General features: G+C 41.3%; 1 protein-coding gene and 1 pseudogene across 5 annotated transcripts in view; one reads left to right on the top strand and one right to left on the bottom strand.

Annotated features, from left to right (window-relative positions):
* CMTR1 (cap methyltransferase 1) overlaps positions 1 to 9679 on the bottom strand; it is a 50424-nt gene extending 40745 nt beyond the window's left edge. For 2 of the 5 annotated variants that reach the window (XM_043591287.1, XM_043591288.1), the window contains exons 1-2: positions 9380 to 9609; positions 7260 to 7397 (exon numbers count right to left, since the gene is read on the bottom strand). In XM_043591287.1, the coding sequence (XP_043447222.1) occupies positions 7260 to 7392 (133 nt within the window). In that variant the 5' untranslated portion in view covers positions 7393 to 7397; positions 9380 to 9609. Of the gene's footprint in view, positions 1 to 7259; positions 7408 to 9379 lie in introns of those variants that run through there. The other 3 variants (XM_043591284.1, XM_043591285.1, XM_043591283.1) reach the window with 3 other exon arrangements.
* LOC122489465 lies at positions 913 to 1816 on the top strand (annotated as a pseudogene).
* Positions 9680 to 22765: the final 13086 nt, after the last annotated feature.

Genomic DNA, 22765 nt, shown 5'->3' with positions numbered 1-22765 from the left:
AAAAACCCAAGATGGTCACTATTCAGGTATTCGTAACTTGCAATGACGTCATAATTCTAAAGCCTATCTGCACTGATCCGCCCACTTCCCCGTGAGAACACAAACTCACTAAGGGTGAACATTTGAGAAGAGCCAAGCCTTCCTCCTGCACCCCAGGCCTGATTCTCCCTCCCACCGCGCCCCAGCAGCAGCAGCAGCAGCACTATCAGCCCAGCACTCATCACAAATACTAGGACAGGGTCACTCCCAGAGAGCAAGAACTGTGTCACACTCCACATCCCATCTCCAACACCTGGACTGAATCTTTCCATTTAACAAAAATTAAGTACTCACTGCAGTGAATTTAAAAAAAAAAATTTTAAGCCTTGATTTATGGTCTTAATGTATTAACTACGAATACATTTGTCTATAGAATGAGACATGTACAAAGTAATCTAGAAATTGCAACATAAATTTTCCCTTCAATAGTTTCATATAGAGGAGAAAACTTGACAATAGTAATACCCACGGGACAAAATGTACAGTATTGCCAAGAATGGCTTCATGTCTCACTTAGGTACATTTAACTTTGTTTTACTGTTAAAACTCTAACAAAGATGGTTTTTAAAAAAGCTGCTTTATGACCTAATGCCATAAAAATTGTTTAAATTAAGTCTTTAAACTTTTTTTTTTTAAAAGGTTAAGTAAGAACAAAAAGTTTAAGCATGAGTGTGAAATGCCTATACCTTCACAGAGAATTGGGCCTTCCTTGGACTATTACTTAACAAAGCCCATTCCCCCACCACTCCCACCAGTAGGCTGAAATAGGACATGTGTCAGATCTGTCAGAAAACAAAACACTGGTATTGTTTAATTGATCAGACAACCACTCTGGTTCAGAACCTGTTCTATAAAAGGTCCATGCTATATATAATGGGGCACTCCCCTAAAGTAATAACTCTACCCTCAGAGTTTAAAAATCAGATAGCTAAGGTCCTGGTTGAAAATGGTGGCAGCAGCTGGGTACGGGTCTCTAGGCCACTGGGTTGGTCCAGGGCACAACTGGGGTGGTCCATGTCAGATGGCACACATGGCAAGGAGGGCTCAGCCTGCACGTGTAAGGCCCTCACCCACTCTGTAGGGCTCCCCAGTGTGGAAGTGAGCATGCTGAACATCTTCCTGAAGTCGTATCATGGAGAGCACGAGAGATGGGGAGTTCATCACCTACCCCCATTTCCACATCAGGTCCAAGCCCTTTCCGTGGGGAGATGGTAATCATACTCTATTCCATAACTCTCACATGAATTCACTTCCCACTAGCTATGAGGATGAATAAAGAGAACCTGGACCACTGCCCCGTGGGGACCACAGCACTGGCTTAGACCATGACTCAGCACAAGGACCAGAAAAGTATATAGGACCTTAAGCCCACCTTCCTTACTTGTATCAGATGATGGCTGGTACACTGATCTTGAGTCCCTTTGCTTATGGCCCAGGAGATGGCTTAAATGAATAACTTAGATTGGCCCATGAAAAAAAAATTTAGTAATAATAAATAAAAATCAGATAACTAAATATGCATTTCTTTTCTTTCAAGGATACAGCATTTTGCAACATAAAGAAAAGTCCTATGAACATGTTTGAAAAAAACAGAATAAACTTAAAACCAACATTCTGGTTCCTAAGCAGTTAGCAAGGAGAAATTTTGGTTGAGAACGTCCTATATAAGAGGTTATCAAATCTACCCTTTCCTCTTAAGGTTTCTCCAATTCTCTCAAAAAGGAACTGACTTGCTTACACAGACCAATGCAGCACATGTCACAGAGTGCCAGAGAATGCCACTCAGAAGGAAAGACCCAGAACAATGAGTAACCATGGAAACTGTGAGGTGAGGTTATATTTATTTTCTGTTTTGCACTTGTCTACATTTTCTGTGTGAGAAATAAGAATATATTCATTAGAGGGCGCCTGAGTGGCTCAGTTGTTAAGCATCTGACTTCGGCTCAGGTCATGATCTCACAGTTCGTGAGTTCGAGTCCCACATCGGGTGAGCATGAGCCCTGCTTGAGGTGAACACGAGCCCTGCTTTGGGTAAAAAAAAAAAAAAAAAAGAGGAAGTCCTGCCTCTCTCTCTCTCCTCCTCTCGTGGGATATTTTCTCTCTCTCTCCCCACCAAGCCCCGCCTCTACCCCTCCCTCACTGGCACACACATACTCTCTCAAAAAAAAAAAAAAAAAAAAAAGAATACATTTGAGTTTAAAAAAATAAATAAATAAAGCTATAAAGAAATAAAGTACCATTCCACACCCTGAGAAAAAGCCAGTTTCTTTTTAGACCAATCTTCAGAGGGCAGCAAGATCTAAAGAGGAAGACCTCTCGAGTGGCTCAAGACTAACCCTGGGTTTCTCACCTATTCTCTCACATAAAGGAAACAGATACACTCTATAGCACAGTGCCCACATACTAAAGAATTGTGCTTCCAAAGGTGAAATTCTCTTTACTCAACTGTTTCCATGCCTTCAACCTGTACCAAATGATACAGAAAGAGGTGGTATGTGGGCAGGTCCCTAAGCACAGCCCTTAAGTTTCTTTCTGTGTAGCCCAGGGATTCAGAGTCCTGACTAACCAGAAGCTACAATGTTAAATCAGTTACTACTCCGTTCACCAGCTCTCTGGGGATTCATAGGCCTACCTACGACAAGTTAGGAAAACCTGGTATCCTCACCAAAGGAGAGTGTGCCCTTGGTCTAGCTCCAGTTAGAGTTGCAGGCTCTCAGGTTTGCTTGAGGACCCATCTGTGGTCACTCATCAATGGTATGAATATCATTCCTGGGCATGCAGGGCACACACCACCCTCAAATCTCAAAGAGAAATCTTTTGTCTTTTTTGTCTTCATAACATTCTTGGACCAAAATGACAGGGAGAACCAAATTTGAGGGGAAGGCTTATCAGGCAAATCAGTGGTGACTCTGGTGCAAACTACCAGCACCAGATTCTGGCACAAGTTACCTTTCCACTCCGTTCCTCTTCCTTAGGCGTTACCTAGCATGCAGCTGTCTACATGGTTCTGAGAGTCAGGTTAACGGGAGCTAAAATATCACCTTACTAGGCATTTGTGAGATCAAGAAGTGTCTTGGATAAGCCTTATTTCTTTTATTTCATGCAGTATTTGAAGCCAATTCTTAGCCTGCCATGATTTAAGACAAAGTTGCCTGGATTAATCCTGATGTCCACAGACTGCCACAGTCACTACCCATTTTACCCCTGGGCCTTCGGGGCCACTCTCTTCAGATGAAAAGGAGACAACTGTCATTGCTGCAGCAGTAACTAAAGAGGAGATTTAGCCTCCCAAGACTGATAAGAATTTAGCAAACACTGGGCAGACAATTTTGTAATGAAGATATAAATTAACAGGAGTAATAAGGTCAGTCTATTAAAATGATTAGTTTCATTAAGAACTTGCCAAAGCTGGGTGGCACTCCCATTTACCTCCCCAGGAGCTCCCCTTCTAAAACCTAGCAGAGAGCCTAAAACATTATTTAGAGTTTTCATTTAAGAATTCTTCTCTACCTGATAGAAATCATTACTCTTAAGTCATTTTAAAGAAGAAAAGTTCAAAATTTTTCACATAGCAATACAACAGTAGGGCAGAATTTTTTACATGGCAATAGAACAGTAGGGCAAACAAGCCAAGATTAAAAGTGAGAGTGACAACACATATAGAGAGGCAGTTCCAGCCACTAACGGCCAAGGTGAGCAGCACACAGATACAGAAGAATAAATTATGGATTTTAATAAATATCGCATCCTGCCTAACAACTGCTTTGGAATACACCCACTCCTGTTTAAAGACTCAATTTCTCCTTCATGCCAGACAAATGGTAACTCGTTAGAGCAATTTAAGCAGATACCGATAAAGGAAGTTTTTGATTAAGGTCATGAATCTGGGCTGACAGGAAAGCGATGGTGTTTCAGGGAAAATAGCCTATTTAGGGAAGAATTAAACCTGGTGGAGGGGAAGACGCTACTAGTGTGGTGCCAGCAAAAGGGCCTGGCAACATCCAAAGCAACACGCTGTGGGAGGGCCAGGAGCCCGCAATGGATACACACACAGCTAAAGAGAAAAGGAAACTGTCTTGGAGCCTAGACCACATTTTCCCTGAGAGAAACAACTAAAAAGAACAAAATGACCTCCACCTGCCTCTTCTTACTTCAAAAGGTTGTTACTTAATAGCAAATTTCCAAGTTTATTTAGGCTTAAAAATCCTTCAAAGTCCTCTTAAAATACTCAAAAGAGGGGCACCTGGGTGGCTCAGCTGGTTGAGCATCCATCTTCAGCTCAGGTCATGATCTCGAGGTTAGGGAGTTCGAGCCCCATGTCAGGCTCTGTGCTGACAGCTCAGAACCTGGAGCCGGCTTTGGATTCTGTGTCTCAGTCTCTCTCTGCTCCTCCCCTGCTCACACTCTGTCTCTCTCCCTCTTTCAAAAATGAATAAACTTAACAAAACAAAACTCAAAAGAACACATGATGCCACAGTGGCCATTACAATAATATCCCTTTTTTCCTTTACTCTGGTCAAATGTCAATCTCTGACCAGGCAATGCAGTTACCTTGTCAATAAAGTAAAATAAACACACTGATTAAACTAAATAGATCTATTAATGAGTCACTGCACTGAAGTAGCAGACAAAACACAAATAAAGACAGAAAGCACAAGAAAGCACAGAAAGACAAAAACAGTAACTACTATATTTTGTTTTTCTATTTGTACTCCCTAAAGAGCATTTTTCAGTCATCTGTTCAACAGTATGTTCAGGTAGAAGTGGTTGAAGCAAAAGGAAACACATTTGCTTTAATGCAATGACCTCACTAGGAAAGCTGTATATAAACCTCAGCAAATGTAGTTTCTGGAAGGACAGTAAACTACCAGGGCACACCGTCCAGGGGACACCTAAGAAAAGCCAATACAGAACGGAAATGATATAAATGCTAAGTACTTAATGAAATGATCTTCTACAGAATGGAGGAGGATAGGCAAAATGAAAGAGGTGAAGCATTTTAAGCGTCTTGGAAAAGATGCTACTGGTACTTGTATCAATTCTATTCGGTGAATATTTACTAAGCATTTATTCCATGCGGGAGGTGGGGTGGGGGCAGCACAGAAAGCAATCTTGCTGATGAAGACACCAGACTCCAGCCCTCAGTTTTTGTGACGTGGAGCTGCCCCTTCTTAAAATAAGCTAAACCAGGGAAATCTCACAATGTTTCTTTGCCTCTGCCTCCCGCCTCATTTCCTGAAAAATGAAAAGGACCAAATGGCCTACTGCCAGACACATACAAGGTACTGGCCACATCCAGACTTCCATTCTGTACACACAACAGCAATAGTCAATCCTAACTGAATCATATGGCGCTACTTCCAGAAAAGGTTAAAGCTATTTGGTGCAATTAAGGGGGATGCAGGGGGGAGTTGGGTAATCTCAATTCAGTCCATTTTAAAAGCTTGAAATTTAAGTCAGACTGGTTCCCTTATAAGATCTTTAACCATGTACCTTCCTCTACCTGGGCGTTGCCCTCTCCTTACCTCAAAGAGATGTCCCCCGAGAACCGCTTAGACCTAAATACTGCCAGCACCCGAGCACATCTGAGAAATGTGAAAAGCGTTTGAGAAATTGTGAAAGCACAGACGTGCTTTCCCTTCCTCTCTTGTAGGCCATCGCTCCCAATAACCCAGAGTTCTACCTAAGGAGACTCTACTTTCACCAAGCTGCTCAAATCCCAGGTGAAAAGCAAAACTCCCTTTCTTCAACAATCCCTCGAACCAATGCACCCAGTACGTTTTTGCCTTCCCACTTAGTAACCTCAATTACATACAGCCTTTCTCAGCTACCTGGAATGGAAGCTACTATGACAACTTTAAAGGCAAACGTATCTCCACACACAAGGTTATGAGTCTCTTAGTCAACCGGGACCACAGCTGCACCAAATGCTTCAGCTCTACTGCCAGTCAAGCTTCTCCTCTCGGAACCAGCTTCTCAGTACAACCGATGAGTAACTGTCCTTCAATTAGTCTACCACTTGTAAACTGTATTTCCTACCACTCTCAAAGGATGCTTCACACCCTTTCAGTCACCAATCTGTCACCAAATTTCATTCTAATTTACCAGTGATCCAGCAAAGGATCCAAAAGCCAAGATGGCTGGTATACTGGACTGACTAGCGTCCCTCCAAAAAGCTATATCCACTCAGCACCTGGGAATGTGAGATTTGGAAATATGGTCTTTGCAGATGTAATCAAATTAAAATGAGGTCATACTAGATTAGGGTGGGCCCTGATCCAATGACTGATGTCGTTATAAAGGAAAATTTGCACACACACACAGAGGGAAGTCAGAGGCAGACTGGAGTTATGCTGCTATAAGCCAAGAACACCAAGGACTGCCAGCAACTACCAGAAGCTAGAAGAGGCAAGGAAGGATTCTTCCCAAGAGACTTAGGAGGGAGCACAGCCCTGCCGACACCTTGATTTCAGACATGGAGCCTCCAGAACTATGGAGAATAAATTTGTTGTTTTAAGCCACCCAGTTTGTGGTAATTTGTTACAGTAGCCCTAGGAAATACAGCTGGCAAGTCAAGGTAAATGTAAGTGGAACTACTTCTAGTTGCTTGGTATCTGAGGCAAGCTCGTAGGCACCTTACAATTTCTCACAGAAGGTTACCTATGGAAACTGTGAATGTCCATAACCCTAAAAAACAGGCAAAGCAAATGTCAGTTTCAACCAGATCAGTGAAATCTTTTGAGTTTAACGTCAATAGTGAGCACAGGATGCTCCAATTCGTTTAGGTGTTTCTGGTCACACATGCTGAAGGAATTGAGAAAACAGAATACAAAAACCTGAGGGGAATTAGGCCAGATCACTACAGCAGAGCCCATCCCCTGTGAAAGAGCCCCAGGATCATTAACAGCAATTAAGAGCACAGGGCACTCAATGCTCACCACTACTTCCAACAGGCTTAAGGCAGCAAAAGAGTGCCACCTGCTGAAAGGCCAGCAGCAGAACTAAGGCACTACTGTCAAAATTCCAATTTTTTTATTTAAAACAAGTTGCCCATTCCCAGTAGAAGAATGACAGAAGCAAGAGAAGCTATAGCCAACAACTCTCTGTAGAACTTGCCTAATTTCCCTCAAGGGGCAGTGGACTGTGTTCTGCCCAATTCAGGCACCAGGGATTCAAATAACCAGATGGCCAGTGGCCTCACATCACATGGGCAAGCATACCTTTTGCTGCGTGATTGACAGAAGAGGGAGGTTCGTCATCAGACGTAGAGCTGAGGTTCAGGGCAAGCTCTGCAACTCTTTTCTTCTGTTTCTTGATAGGGGCAGTGCATTCTGGATCATTTCTCCTCCTCATTGTTACTGCAACCATAAATCCAGATAGTCAGCTGCCCTTGTCAGAGCCACTAGGATCAGAGCAGGGATTCCAAGGTAAAAGTCATCAATGGAATGGGATTCGGCAATTCCAAATAGCTTCCAGTGCCAGCACTTGAATAGCCTCTTCCTCAAATTGAAGTCCAGGAAGGATGCTAGCCAAGCTCGTCTTCAATAATAGCAGTTAATTTTACTGGATAATGTGTGGTGCTTACAGACCCAGAGGCCTCAGGGAAAGGGTGTCAGATACCAAAAAGTCATGGATCAACTCCACAGGCCACAAGGAAGGAAAAAAAAAAAAAAAAAAAGGGCCTTGGGAACTTATCATTCTATACTTTTCATACAACACTAGCCATGCATGACAACAGTGTAAACTGGACCTGATGAGTATCGACCACTCCAGAATGTGAAGGGACCACCCCAGAATGACGGCTCCATCACCATTATTATTTTAGCAAGACAATCAACGGATTACATAATATGATAAAAATACTGGCTTTGGTTTATTTCGGGATATTTGAAAGCATGGAAGAATTGGGAAAGTTTTTAATGAGTAAGGAATGGAAACAGTAGTCGACTCAGGACTGAGGAAACAGAAGAGTAGGAAAATTACTGAAACCAGAAGTAGCCACGTCATAGGACTCAGGTACAAAAATAATTTTAAGAACACGAACACACCTCCGTGAAAAGAGGATGGAAACAATCAGGCACCACATCACCATCACCCATGCCCATGTGTAGGCACAGGAGGTAAGCATGAGGGGGGAAAAAATGCGATGGAATGAAGTGATTATTACATCTAGAAACTTTAAGGAATGATCAAGCCAAAGAGCAAGCAAGAGTAGTAGTGAACACAGTGTGGTTTACACACAACTGACTGTCTGTTAAGACTCAGAAAAGAGAAAGAACTCAAAACATAGGAGCCAACAGGTGGGTGACCAGCTGGGCTGCAATTCCTTGAGGAAGGGGAGGTGCAGAGGCACAAAATGGTCTTTTAACATGAATCACAACAGGAAGAAAGCAATGAAATGCACAGATATCACTGATCCCTTCAATCTCACAAAACCCCGAATCACATGTTTCACTTCTCTCCAGCTCAAGGATGAGCCCACCCACCCAATGCATAATCTTATCCTCTTTAAGGAAGCAGCCTTTTACTAGGCACAGGCAGGGGTTATCCCAGGGAAGAAAAACGGGAGACACTGAACAAAGAGAAAGCAAGACCACGTTTCACTTTAAACCAGCGTCTTAAATGCCCCCAAAGGCCCATAACAAAAGTAAAAGGGCCATATGATTATTATTAGCGACTCTGAGAGATGGTAAGCAACGGAATTCAACGTGGACTGCGTCGCGGTGGGTGCAAAAAAAGAATACATAGTTGTGTGAAAGGCAGGAGACACTGATGCTCCTCCCCAAACCATCTTAGATCTGGGCCTTCCAAATCATCTACTCCAGCGCTCTCATTTTCCACTGGAAAAAAACTGAGGCCTGAGAGGGGAAGGCCGCACACCTTAACCAGTGCCCTGCTCCAGTGACCGACACAGGCCAGAAGAATGTGCCCAGGCAGGGAACTTCTGCGTGGAAGGCAAGAGGCCTGGTTCTACCTGCTGCTCCCCCAAGGGACGGGTTCAAATCCCCTCTCCAGTCTTCTCTCCCGGGGTGTCGGTTTCGCACTGCCACCCCTATCCACTGAGGGAGGAGATGAGCTCCCATCTCTCCGAGCCAGTCTTTTCATTTGAAAACAACGTGTGTGAATGTGTGCGCAGAAACGTTTGTCAGCGGCAGCTCGGGCTGCGGGAGCTGGAAGAGCGGGTGGGGAGCGGGGGAGGGTGGAAAGGAGGAGGGGAGAGAGAAGGGGCGGCGAGGGTCACCACCGCCGGTGCGTGGCCGAGGCGGCGGTGGAGGGGAGAGGGATGCTGAGCCCGCGCGCCCGCCCGCTCGCTCCCCCCGGGCCGCGCGTCGGCACTCACGCTGAGGGGAGAGGGTGAGCTGCCTGGGAGCGGAGAGGGGGGGGTCAGGCCGCCGTTGCCGCCGCCTCCTCCACCAGGCCTGGCCCTGCCGCTGCCAGAGCCGCCGCCTCCTCCCTCAGTTTCGTTTCCCCCACAAGCCAGCCAGGTCCGCCGGCCGCGCTGTCGCGCTCGGGTCCCGCCCTGCGGGCTGCGCAGTTTGATGACGTCACGGGCAGCCCGCTCCTTCTCGCGGCCGGGTCCTGGCCCCGGGGAAGAAGACCCAGGTTAGGGCCCGCCCCACCCCCACCCAGGGCCTTCCAAGGCGCCTGCGCGGAAGAGCCTAGCGGGGAAGGATACGAAAGTAAAAGTAACCGAGGTACCTTCTCTTCCCGCTCTGGGGACGAGAAACAAATATAAAAATTGAAAGAGCAGGTGTCGTCACATCACCTCATTTCACTTAATCTCATTGTCTTCAGTTTACAGATTAGGAACAAGTTGAGAAAGGTAAATGGTGAACTGGTTGAGGGCAGAAACCCAGTCTTCTTGTTCACTGCTGGCTGTATCCCCAACATCCAGCATATAGTATATCCTAACCAGATGTTGAACGAAGGTCGGGAGGAAAGAAGGAATGCTGCCTATGGCATCTTACCATATGGACGCAGATGGTTTCCCATCCCAAACCCTCTTCCAGTTTTCTAGCCAATATGGCCAGACGTGTGCTGAACATCCTCGCTCAGTCACCCATAAATTCTAATCTGACTTTATGTTCTGTAAACCTGCCCTTTTCCCAGTGAATGGCACCACCATTCATCCTGTTGATCCAGCCAGATATCTGGGATGGCCCATTTTCCTCATTCCCCAAGTCCTCCCAATATACACTTCATTGAGTTTACCTCCTAATTATGTCTCATATATATCCATTCTTCTCCATCCCCATTGCCACAACCCATGCACTCACTTTCTCTAACCAAGATTAGTCCAATAATCTCCAAACCATTATCCCTGTCTCCATTGGTGATGCCTCTGGTGTAGATTTTTAAAAATGTATTCTGATCCTGTCACTACCTATCGATGGTTAAAACCCAGCAAGGACTTCCTATTTCACTTAGGTTGAAGCTAATGTCCCTGAGATGGTTACAAAACTCTCCAGTCTCACCCCTTCTGCAGTCATGCCTTGTGTTACTGATCCTTTATTCCCATTGCCATGTCTCCTAAGGGTTCATCCTCCTGTCTGGAGAGCTCTTCTCCCCCTTTGCTTGGCTAATGTCCACATATCCCTGAGATGTGTTTAGCATCCTCATCTGGAAATCTTTCCCGACTCCCCAAGTCTGGGTTGGGAGACCCACCCTGTGTTCCCATAGCTTTGTCCTTCTGCTATCAAAGCATTTATCACAGTGTTGTGTAATGACCCCTTGACAGGTTTGCCTCCCCCACTCGGTTGTAAATTTTGTACAAGAAAGTTTCTTTCCGGGGTGCCTGGGTGGCTCAGTCTGTTAAGCGTGTGACTTCGGCTCAGGTCATGATTTCATAGTTCATGAGTTCCAGCTCCGCATCAGGCTCTGTGCTGACAGCTCAGAACCTGGGCACTGCTTCGGATTGTGTCTCTGTCTCTCTCTTCCCCTCCCCAGCTCATGCTCTGTCTCTCTCTGTCTCAAAAATAAATAAACATTAAAAGAAATTTTAAGAAAGGTTATCTCCATCTGTCTGTATTAAATCCTTAAGATCCATAAGATTTAATACAGTGGCTGGTAGTAGGTGCTCAATAGACATTTATTGAATCTGTTGAAGTATGGAAGATGAATGAAGGTTAAGTGATGTGCCCAAGGTCACAGAACCAGGAAGCAGCAGATGAGCATTTAAACCAATTCACGACAGATTCTTAACATATGTGTGCCTTAGATACCTTTGGTAATCTTGGAAAGCTTATGGACAGACCCATTCTCAAAAATAATAATTTGAATGGCATAAAATACAAGTTTAGGATAACAAAGGAAATCAATTATATTGAAATACAATTATTGAATGAACTTTGTGATTTTTTTTGTAATTTTAATGTAAAGCATTAAGTAATGATTTTAAAAATAGGAAAATTAAAGATAAAATTAGTTTTTAATATATATGAGTAAAAAACCAATGAATAGAGCTGGAACAACCAAATAAGTATTTAGGGGAATGATGAATCTTGATTTCTACCTTACACCATGTGCAGAATTAAATCAAAATGGATCAGACCTAAACATAAGAGCAAAAATGGTAAAGCTTAGGGGCGCCTGGGTGGCGCAGTTGATTAAGCGTCCGACTTCAGCCAGGTCACGATCTCGAGGTCCGTGAGTTCGAGCCCCGCGTCAGGCTCTGGGCTGATGGCTCAGAGCCTGGAGCCTGTTTCCGATTCTGTGTCTCCCTCTCTCTCTGCCCCTCCCCCATTCATGCTCTGTCTCTCTCTGTCCCAAAAATAAATAAACGTTGAAAAAAAAAAGTTAAAAAAAAATTTTTAAATGGTAAAGCTTGTAAAAGAAAACATTAGCAACTATGGAGAACAGTAATGTATATTTGAAAGTTACTAACAGAGTAGATCTTAAAAGTTCTCATCACAAGAAAAACAATTACCACTGTGTGCCGTGATGGATAGTAACTTATTTGTGGTAATCATTTCACAACATATATATTGTCATTATGTTACACACCTTAAACTGATACTATATGTTATTATAACTCCATAAACAGGGGGACAAGGAAGTTAAAAAAAAAAAGAAAACACAGGAGAATATCCTTGCAGACATGGAGTAGACAAAGGGTTTTTTTCACAAAAGACCAGAACAGCATGAATCAGAAGAAAAACTTGATAAAATAGACCTCATCAAATAAAAGGCTTTTTGCTCCTGAAACCAATATTGCACTGTATGTTAAATAACTAGAATTTAAATAAAATTTTGGGAAAAAAATAAGAGGCTGTTGCTCATCAAAAGACACCATTAAGAGGGGCACCTGGGTGGCTCAGTGGGTTAAGCCTCTGACTCTTGATTTCAGCTCAGGTCATGATCTCATGGTTTGTGGGTTTGAGCCCTGCATCGGGCTCTGCACTGATGGCATGGAGCCTGCTTGGGATTCTCTGTCTCCCTCTCTCTCTGCCCCTAGCTTGTTCTCTCTCTCTCTTTCTCTCTGAAAAACATAAATAAACACTTAAAAAATAAAAAAGACACCATTAAGAAATTCAACAGGCTAAGGGCACCTAGCTGGCTCAGTCAGTAGAGCATGCAATTCTTGATCTCAGGTTTGTGAGTTCCAGCCCCGAGTTGGGTGTAGAGATTACTTAAAAATAAAATCTTTAAGAAAAAGAAATCGAATAAGCAAGCCACAGACTGAGAGAAAAACATTCACAACACATATATCTGACAAATGACTTACATCCAAAAAACACATAATATTCAGTAATAAAAAGAAAGAAAGTTGCAATTCTTGTCAAAATGGAGAAAATACATTCCATCCCATTTCTCCAACTGAATGCAACTAAAACCTAGGAAGAATATATGGAACATCTCTCTAAGGATTCTGAAAAGGAAATGGTAGCACGATTAGTGGAGAAGGAAACCAGAAGTCAAAGAACCACCAAATTGGAGATAAGTTTCCCAATTCTAACCTCATTGGTATCTCCTGGCCAGGAATGAAAGGCAGCTTGAAACCTGGAGCTATCCAACAGGTGCAGGTGAAAAGAACTCCAAGAGAAACCATGTATTTCTCATCCCAGAAGCAAGAAAGAGGTTCCTACGGATTACAGAAAGTGTGTGGGGGGGGGGTGTTTTGTCAGCTTCCTTAATTCACTTCCATCCCAGTCTCCCGGCAGTCACCAGGCGACAATGTGGACAAAGCCTACAGCCCATTAGAATCACAGCCCACAGAAGGTAGATAGGCAATTGTGGTTTGGACCTACTTGGGCCAGTTCCCCATTATTTTGTTTGTTTGTTTGTTTGTTTGTTTATAGTAGGCTCCACGCCCAGCACGGGGCCCAATGTGGAGCTTGAACTCATGACCCTGAGATCAAGACCTGAGCTGAGATCAAGAGTTGGACACTTCACCAACTGAGCCACCCAGGTGCCCCCAGTTCCCAGTTAAAACAAACAAAAACAGAACAAAAAACAACCAAACAGAAACAAATAAACCAAAAAAGAAAAAAAAAATCAACATTCTCCATAAGATTTGAGCAAGACCCAGCATCATATATGTAATATTCAAAGCGTCCAACATAAAATCCAAAACTACTCAGGTGCCTGGGTGGCTCAGTCAGTTGAGCAACCAACTCTTGATTTCAGCTCAGGTCATGATCTCAAGGTTGGTGAGCTTGAACCCCGCTTCAGGCTCTGTGCTGACAGTGCAGAGCCTGCTTGGGGTTCTCTCTCCCTCCCTCCCTCTGTCTTTCTCTGCCCCTCCTCCACACACTCTCTCTCAAAATAAACAAGTAAACTTAAAAAAAGACTTTATCTTTTCTAGAGTTTAAGGTTCACAGCAAAATTGAAGGGAAAGTACAGAGATTTTCCATATACCCCTGCCAGCGCACATGTGTGGTAGCTTCCCCCTTTATCAACATCTCCCACAAGAATAGTACATTTGTTACAATTGATGGACTTACACTGACAAATCATAATCACCCAACGTCCGGAGTTTACATTAGGGTTCACTCTTGATGTTGCACATTCTGAGGGTTTGGACAAACGTATAATGACATGTATTCACCACATGGTTTCATACATAATATTTTCACTACTGTAAAAGTCCTCTGCATTCTACCTATTTTTCCCTCCCCACCCCAAACCCTGGCAACCACTGATCTTTTTACTGCCACCATAGTTTTTGTCTTTTCCAGAGTGTCATTAGTTAGTAATACGCACTAAGTTTCCTCCAGGTCTTTTCATGGCTAAATAGCTCGTTTCTTTTTAGTGCTCAATAATATTCCATTGCCTGGATGTACCACAGTTATTTATCCATTCACCTACTGAAGGAGATCTTGGTTATTCTGTTACTTCTAAATTATGAATAAAGCTGCTATAAACATCCATGTGGATGTTTTGGTGTGGACGTAAGTTTTCAACCCCTTTGGGTAAATACCAAGGAGCACAATTTCTGGATAGTATCTTAAGAGTATATTTAGTTTTATAAGAAACTATCAAACTGTCTTCCAATGTGGCTGTACTATCTTACATTCTCACCAGCAATGCATGAGAGTTCCTCTTGTTCCACACCCACACCAATGCTTGGTGGCATCAGTATTCTGGATTTTGGCCATTCCAGTGTGTGTGTGTGATGGTATCTTATTTTAATTTGCATTTCTCTGATGGCATATGATGTGGGGCATCTTTTCATATGCTTATTTGCCGTTTGTATATCTTCTTTGGTGAGGTGTCTGGTCAGGTCTTTGGCCTATTTTATAATTAAGTTGTCTGCCGTCTTATGAAGTTCTAAGAGTTCTCCATAAATCTCAGGTAATGTACTTTATCAGATGTGTCTTTTGCAAATATTTTCTCCCAGTCTGTCTTCTCATTCTCTTGACATTGTCTTTCATAGAACAGGTTTTTTATTTTAATGAAGTCTAGCATATCAATTATTTTTCTCATAAATCAGGCCTTTGGTGTTGTATCTTAAAAGTCATCCTCATACCCAAATTCATCTGGGATTCCTCATATGTTCTCTTCTAGAAACTTTACAGCTTTGTGTTTTACATTTAGGTCTGTTATCCATTTTGAGTCCATTTTGGTGAAATGTGTAAGGTCTCTGTCTAGATTGTTTTGAATGTGGATGTCCAGTTATTCAGGCACCATTTGCTGAAAAGATTTTTTTCTCCATTGCATTACCCTTATTCATTTGTCAAACATCAGTTGGCTATATTTGTGTGGGTCTATTTCTGGGCTCTCTATTCTGTTCCACTGATCTATTTGTCTATTCTTTGGTCCATACCACATTATCTTGATTACCATAGCTTTACAGTAAGTCTTAAAGTTGGGTAATGTCAGCCCTCCAACTTTTTTCATCACCTTCAATAATGTGTTGCCTATTCTGGACCTTTTGTCTTTCAATATAAACTTTAGGATCAGTTTGTCAAGGGGCACCTGGGTGGCTCAGTTGTTTAAGCATCTCCAGCTCTTGATTTTGGCTTGGGTCATGGTCTCCTGCTTTGTGGGATCAGGCCCAGCATTGGGGCATGGGCCCTGCTTGAGATTCTCTTGCTCCCTTTCTCTCTGCTCTTCCCTCAATCATGCTTTCTTTCTCTCTCTCTAAACAGGCAAATAAACATTAAAAAAATAATAATCGGTTTGTCATTATCCACAAAATAACCTTCTGGGATTCTGATTGGGATTGCATTGAATCCATAGATAAAGTTGGGTGAAATTGATATCTTGACAATATTAAGTATTCCTATCCATAAACATGGAATATCTCTCCATTTATTTAGATCTTTTATTTCATTAATTGGAATTTTATACTTTTTCTCCTATAGATCTTGTACATATTTTGTTAGATTTATACCTAAGTATTTCATTTTTGAGGGTGTTAAAGTAAATAATATTGTGTTTTTAATTTCAAGTTCTGTTTGTTCATTCTGGTATATAAGAAACTGATTAACTTCTGTATATTAATCCTATATCCTGCAAGAGACAAAAGGTTTTTTTTAATATATATTTATTTTTGAGAGAGAGAGAGAGAGACAGAGCCTGCGCAAGGAAGGGGCAGAGAAAGAGGGAGACGCGGAATTCAAAGCAGGCTCCCAGCTCTAAGCTGTCAGCATACAGCCTGATGTGGGGCTCGAACCAACAAACCGCAAGATCATGACCTGAGCTGAAGTCATTTGCTTAACCAAATGAGACGCACAGGCACCTCAAAAGACAAAAGCTTTTATAATAACTGTTATAAAATAACAATGACCAAAACAAATAGCCCAATTTAAAAATGAGCAAAAGACTTGAATAGACATTTCTGCAAAGAGGAAATACAAATGGCCAACAAGAATATGAAAATATGCTTAATATCAGAAATCATTAGAAAAATGAAAATCCAAACTGCAATGAGACATCACCTCACACCCATTAGGATGGTCACTATCAAAAATGAAACGGGTGCCTGGGTGGCTCAGTCTGTTAAGTGTCTGACTTCAGCTCGGGTCATGATCTCATGGTTTGTGGGTTCAAGCCCCATGTCAGGCTCTGTGCTGACAGCTCAGAGCCTGGAGTCTGCTTTAGATTCTGTGTCTCCCTCTCTTTCTCTCTCTACCTCCCCCACTCATGTGCGTGCTCGCTCTCTCTCTCTCTCTCTCTCTCTCTCTCTCTCTCTCTCTCTCTCCTTCTCTCTCAAAAACAAATAAAAACGTTAAAAATTTTTAAAATATATACTATAACAGAAAATAACAAGTATTGATGAGGGTATGCAGAAATTGAAACCCTAGTGCTCTGTTGGTGGGAATGTCAAGTGCAGCCACTATGGAAAACAGTATGGAGGTTCCTCAAAAAATTAAAAATAGAGCTACCATATGATTCAGCAATCCCACTTCCAGGTATATATCCAAAAGAATCAAAAGCAGGATCTGAAAGAGAGATTTGCACACCCCTGGTCATTGAAGCATTATTCACAGTAGTCAAGAAATAGAAGCAACCTAAGTGTCTAAAGATCTGTTGCACAACAATATGAATATAGTTAACACTACTGAACTGTACATTTTAAGATGGTTAAGATGAGGGGCGCCTGGCTGGCTCAGTTGGTAGAGCATGAGACTCTTGATCTTGGGGTTGTTAGTTGAGGCCCCATGTTGGGTGTAGAGATTACTTAAAAAAAATCATAAAAAAAATTAAAATGGTTAAGATGAAAATAAATGGTTACAATTTACAAATGGTAAATTTTTATGTGTTTTCCCCACAATTGAAAAAAATGTCTATTATAACCACAACCTAAGAAGGAATGCAGACTATTAAAATGAATAGAAAAATAGTAAGTTTCCACAGAGAAAGAAAAAATATAAAAGAGAATGAAGTAGGGATTTTAGAATTGAAAAATACAGTAAGAGAAACAAAAATTTCACTGGATGAACTCAATATCCGAATGGCAATGGCAGAGGAAGAGTCATTGAACTTGAAGATAAATCAATGGAAACTCTCTAATCTGAACAACAAAGAAAAAAAAATGAACAGAATGTCAGGGACCTGTAGGAAAACATCAAAAGGTCTGACACCAGTCCCAGAAGGAAGACAGAAAGACAAAATATTGGGTGCAGAAAAAAATATTTGAAGAAATAATGGCTGAAAACTTCCAAAAGGTGGGGGGGGGGGACCCATACATTTATAGATTCCAGAAGCTCACAACTCTCCAAACACGAAAAACTCAAAGAAATCTATTCCCAAAAGCATCATAACCAAACTGCTGAAAACTAATGACAAAGAAACTATCTTGAAAGCAGCAAGAGGGGCACCTGGGTGGCTCAGTCAATTAAGTGTCCGACTCTTGATTTTAGCTCAGGTCATGCTCTCACAGGTTCACGTGTTTAAGCCCCGCATCTGCTCCTTGCACTGACAATGCAGAGCCTACTTGGAATTCTCTCTCTCCCTCTCTTTCTGCCCCTCCTGAGCATGTTCCCTCTCTCTCAAAATGAATGATAAACTTAAAAAAAAAAAAGAAAGAAAACAGAGAAAAACTGAATATCATATATAGAAAAACAACAATTAGAGCAACTATGGATTTCACATTGGAAATGTCAGGAATGAAGGAAGAATGATAAAAATGGTAAGTATTTAAGTAAATATCATAAACTCTTTTTCTACTTTTATGTTCTTTAAAATTCACATGAGATTTGAAAGGAAAAAATATAACATCGTCTGATGGGGTTTTCAATGGATGTAGACCATTGTAGATGTCTGTCTCTATGTATGACAACTATAACATGAATGGGGGATGGCAAAATGACCTATAAGGTGGCAAGGTTTCCACATTCTGCTGAAATTTGTAATCTATTAATTCTAAATAGACTATGAAAAGTTAGGTATGCATATTGTAATCCCTAGAGCAACCCCTTAAAAAAGATTTAAGAATTCCAACTTCTGGAATAGCATAGTAAGGACCTCTAAAAACACAGTCTTCCATAGAAGCAATGAAAACACAGGCAAATTTGTCAAAATCAATTTTTTTAGAACTCTAGAAATTAACCAGAGACTTGCAACAATACAAGGAGGGTTTCCTCAGGAAAAATGGGTTCAGTAAGAACAATGAGCTTTGTGGCATTTTAACTTGCCCCAATCCTATCCCCTTATCACCAGCTCCATAGTAGACTTGAAAATCAACAGCATCACAAGCATGGTAGCTATGAAAACCATCAACCTAGCAGCAACTAGCAGGACAAAACAGGTTTGGAGCTCCTCCAAAGCCCCACCTCCAGAGAATTATCTCTATTTTAACTGTCTGGCAGCTTGCTGAAAAACTCCATTCTCAAAGCATGTCTTTATTTTATCTGACCCAGAGGTTACTCTGTGCAAACAGTTCTATTTGCAAAACATTATCAAAAATAATCACTGGCAAGCATTACTTGAGGCAGCGTTACCAGTTGGACCTAACAGAAAACAAATATCTGGGAATGAGTTGCCCAAAGGGGTCTCTAAAAAGCCCCAGAATATTCCTAGGTATCTAGAAGGCTACAGGAATATGCAGGGCTGTGCACATGCTTAGGAAAGACCTGAGAGGGCCCTAATCTCTCACCTCTCACCTACTGTGCAGCTCTGCACAAGCAGGAAGTGAAGACAAAGGCAGAGTTAGTTGCAAACTGCCTGTCAGAGCATTGAAGCCATATCCCAACATGCACACACAGACCTTGACAAAGGCTAGGAGATTTATTGGTTCCAGGCATTTAAGGAAATCTGTCCAGTCATTAGCTGACCGTTAAACTAACCAAGCAGAGACTTCAGTGGCCATCCATGACAAAGAATGCAAACTTTACAGAATTCAGGAAAATTACTAATAGCAATGAAACCAAACTAGTTGCGGGCGGGGGGCGGGGCAGGGAGGGGACACTGCAACATTATTTTAAACATTCCGTTTTCAAGACAGAAAGAAATGGTAAATTATGACTCATACAGGGAGGGGAAGCAGCCAATAGAAATTATACCGGAGAATGCCCAGAAACTGAACCTAGTAGATAATGACTTTTAATCATCTATTATAATATGTCCAAAGAATTAAAAGAAAGTGTGAGGGTAGTGTCTCACCAAATAGAGAACATCAATAAGAAGATAGAAATCATTTTTTAAAAAGAACAAAGTAGGGGCACCTGGGTGGCTCAGTCGGTTAAATGGCCGACTTCGGCTCAGGTCATGATCTCGCGGTCCATGAGTTCGAGCCCCGTGTCGGGCTCTGTGCTGATAGCTCGGAGCCTGGAGCCTGCCTCTGTTTCTGTGTCTCCCTCTCTCTCTGCCCCTCCCCCATTCGCACTCTGTCTCTCTCTGCCTTTCAAAAATGAATAAATGTTAAAAAAAAATGTTTTTAAATAAATAAAAAGAACAAAGTAGAAATTCTAGAGTTGAAAAGTACAAAAACTGACATGAAAATTTCACTGTTGGGGCTTATAATGGACTGAATTGTCCCCCATAAAATTCATATGTTGAAGCCCTAATTCCCAATGTGACTGCATCTGCAGATAGGGCTTTTAGGAGATAAGTAAGGTTAAATGAGGTCATAAGGGATCCTCAATAACATTAACAGCTGACTGCATCAGAAATCATAGAGGCCAGAAGACAGTAGGATGACATATTCAAAATGCATATGAAAGAGTTGAAAGAGTGCACCTGGGTGGCTCAGTCAGGTGTCTGACACTTGATTTTGGCTCAGGTCCTGATCTCACAGTTTGTGAGATCAAGCCCATGTGGGGCTCTACACTGACAACATGAAGCCTGCTTTGAATTCTCTTTCTCTCTCCCTATCTCGCCTTCCCTCCCCTCTCACATGCAAGCTCTCTCTCTTTCTCAGAATAAATAAACTTTAAAAAAAAAGTGTTGAAAGAAAAAAATTGTAAATTAAGAATTCTATATCCAGCAAAACTTCAAAAAAATAGCAACAAAACCAAACTGGGGGTAGGGGTCATAAAGAAGAAATTAAGACATTCCCAAATTAAAAACAAAAATTTGTCATTATCAGACCTGCCTTACAAGAAATACTGAAATGAATCTTTCTTTATAAATTTTTTTTCAATGTTTTATTTTTATTTTTGGGACAGAGAGAGACAGAGCATGAACGGGGGAGGGGCAGAGAGAGAGGGACACACAGAATCGGAAACAGGCTCCAGGCTCTGAGCCATCAGCCCAGAGCCTGACGCGGGGCTCGAACTCCCGGACCGCGAGATCGTGACCTGGCTGAAGTCGGACGCTCAACCGACTGCGCCACCCAGGCGCCCCTGAAATGAATCTTTCAAGCTGAAAGAAAAGACACTAGACAGTAAATTGAATCCACACAAAGAAATATATAGCACCAGTAGAGGCTGCCTCAAATCCATTTTCAGAGTAGGCAAATGAAAAACAGTAAATAAATTACATTCAGAGTTCTCTGTCTTCTATTCTCTGCCATGTTCATCCCTGTCACTTAATCAGAAAACCAAGTCAGAAGTAACTTGAGAAGATGTATTTTTATTTCTTACTTTAAAAATAAATATGAATTTTTAAAGTATATACAGAGATATAGTAAAAAAAAAAAAAAAACCTCACTATATCAATTAAAATGGAATCTTAATCCAAAAAAGTCAGAACGGCGACAGAGGTACGAAAAACAGAACAAAGAGTATAAACAAACACAATATAAAGAATGCAGACCTATAGCCAAATATATCAATAATTGTATTTAGTGTCAATAGTCTAAACGCATCAATTTGAAGACCAAGATTGTCATAAAGGATAAAAAAATCAAGAACCAATTTATATGCTATCTATAAAAATTCACTTAATACAAGAGTCAGTTAAAATTAAAAGAATCAAGAAATGATATACCAAGCAAATACTGACCAAAAGAAAGCTGAAAGATCTAGAATAATATCAAAGTAGACTTCAGAGAGAGAAAAATTCTCAAGAATAAAGAGAGATATTGTATAATGATAAAAAGGATGAAGAAGACATAACAATCTTAAATATGTATGTGCATCACAACAGGACTTCCAAATAAAAGTGAAGACTGATGGAAATGGAAGATAAAATGCGCAATTATGGTTGGTGAGCTCATCTCTCAGTAATCAGTGGGACAAGAGACAGAAGTCAGCAAGGATATAGAAAATCTGAACAACTTCATTAACCAACTGGATCTAACTGACACTGACATAACACTTCACCCAACAACAGTGGAATACACATTCAAGTACACATGTGCACCAAGATAGACTACATGCTGGATCATTAAACAAACCTTGATACATTTAAAATAATTGAAATCATACAAAGTAAGTTCTCTAACTATTTAGCATTAAAGTAGAAATCAATAACAGAAAGATAACTGAAAAATCTCCAAATACTTGGTACTTATATTAATTATTTCAAATGATCTATGGGTCAAAAAGAAATCTCAAGGAAAATTAGAAAGTATTTTGAACAAAATAAAAATAAAAATAAAACATACAAAAACTTCCAGCATGCAGATAAATCATGCATAGAGGTCAATTTTATTGTATTAAATGCAGAAAAGAAGAAAAGTCACAATCAACAATCAAAGCTTCACTTCAAGAAAATAGAAAAGGAAAAGCAAATAAACCCAAAGTAAGCAGAAGAAGGAAATAATAAAAATAAAAGCAAAAATCAGTGGAATTCAAAAAAGAAAAAGAAAGAAACCAGAAGCTGTTCTTTGAAAAGATCAGTAAAATTAATAATCTTTTTGTAAGACTGACCAAGAAAAAAAGGAGGTATAAATTTCTGATATCAGGAATGAGAAAGGGAGTATCTTTTTTTTTTAAATTTTTTTTAACGTTTATTTATTTTTGAGACAGAGACAGCATGAATGGGGGAGGGTCAGAGAGAGGGAGACACAGAATCTGAAACAGGCTCCAGGCTCTGAACTGTCAGAACAGAGCCCGACGCGGGGCTCGAACTCACGGACTGCGAGATCATGACCTGAGCCAAAGTCGGTGGCCTAACCAACTGAGCCACCCAGGCGCCCCAGAAAGGGAGTATCTTTACAGGCCTTGCAGACATTAAAAAGATAATAAGGGAATACTAAGAACATCCCTACATATAAAAATGGACCAGCTGATATTGACCAATTCCTTAAAAACTACAAATTACCAAAACTCACCCAAGAAGAAATTGATATCTGAATAGTTCTATATCTGTTAAAGAAAATGACTTCATAGTTTTAATTAAAAAAAAAAAGCTTCAAAATAAAATTGAGGTCCAGATGGCTTCACTGTTGAATTCT

This window comes from Prionailurus bengalensis, chromosome B2 (genome assembly GCF_016509475.1).
Source record: "Prionailurus bengalensis isolate Pbe53 chromosome B2, Fcat_Pben_1.1_paternal_pri, whole genome shotgun sequence".
NCBI lineage: Eukaryota > Metazoa > Chordata > Mammalia > Carnivora > Felidae > Prionailurus > Prionailurus bengalensis.
The sequence above is the reverse complement of the archived record's forward strand: the minus strand, read 5'-3'. Positions and strand labels throughout refer to the sequence as shown.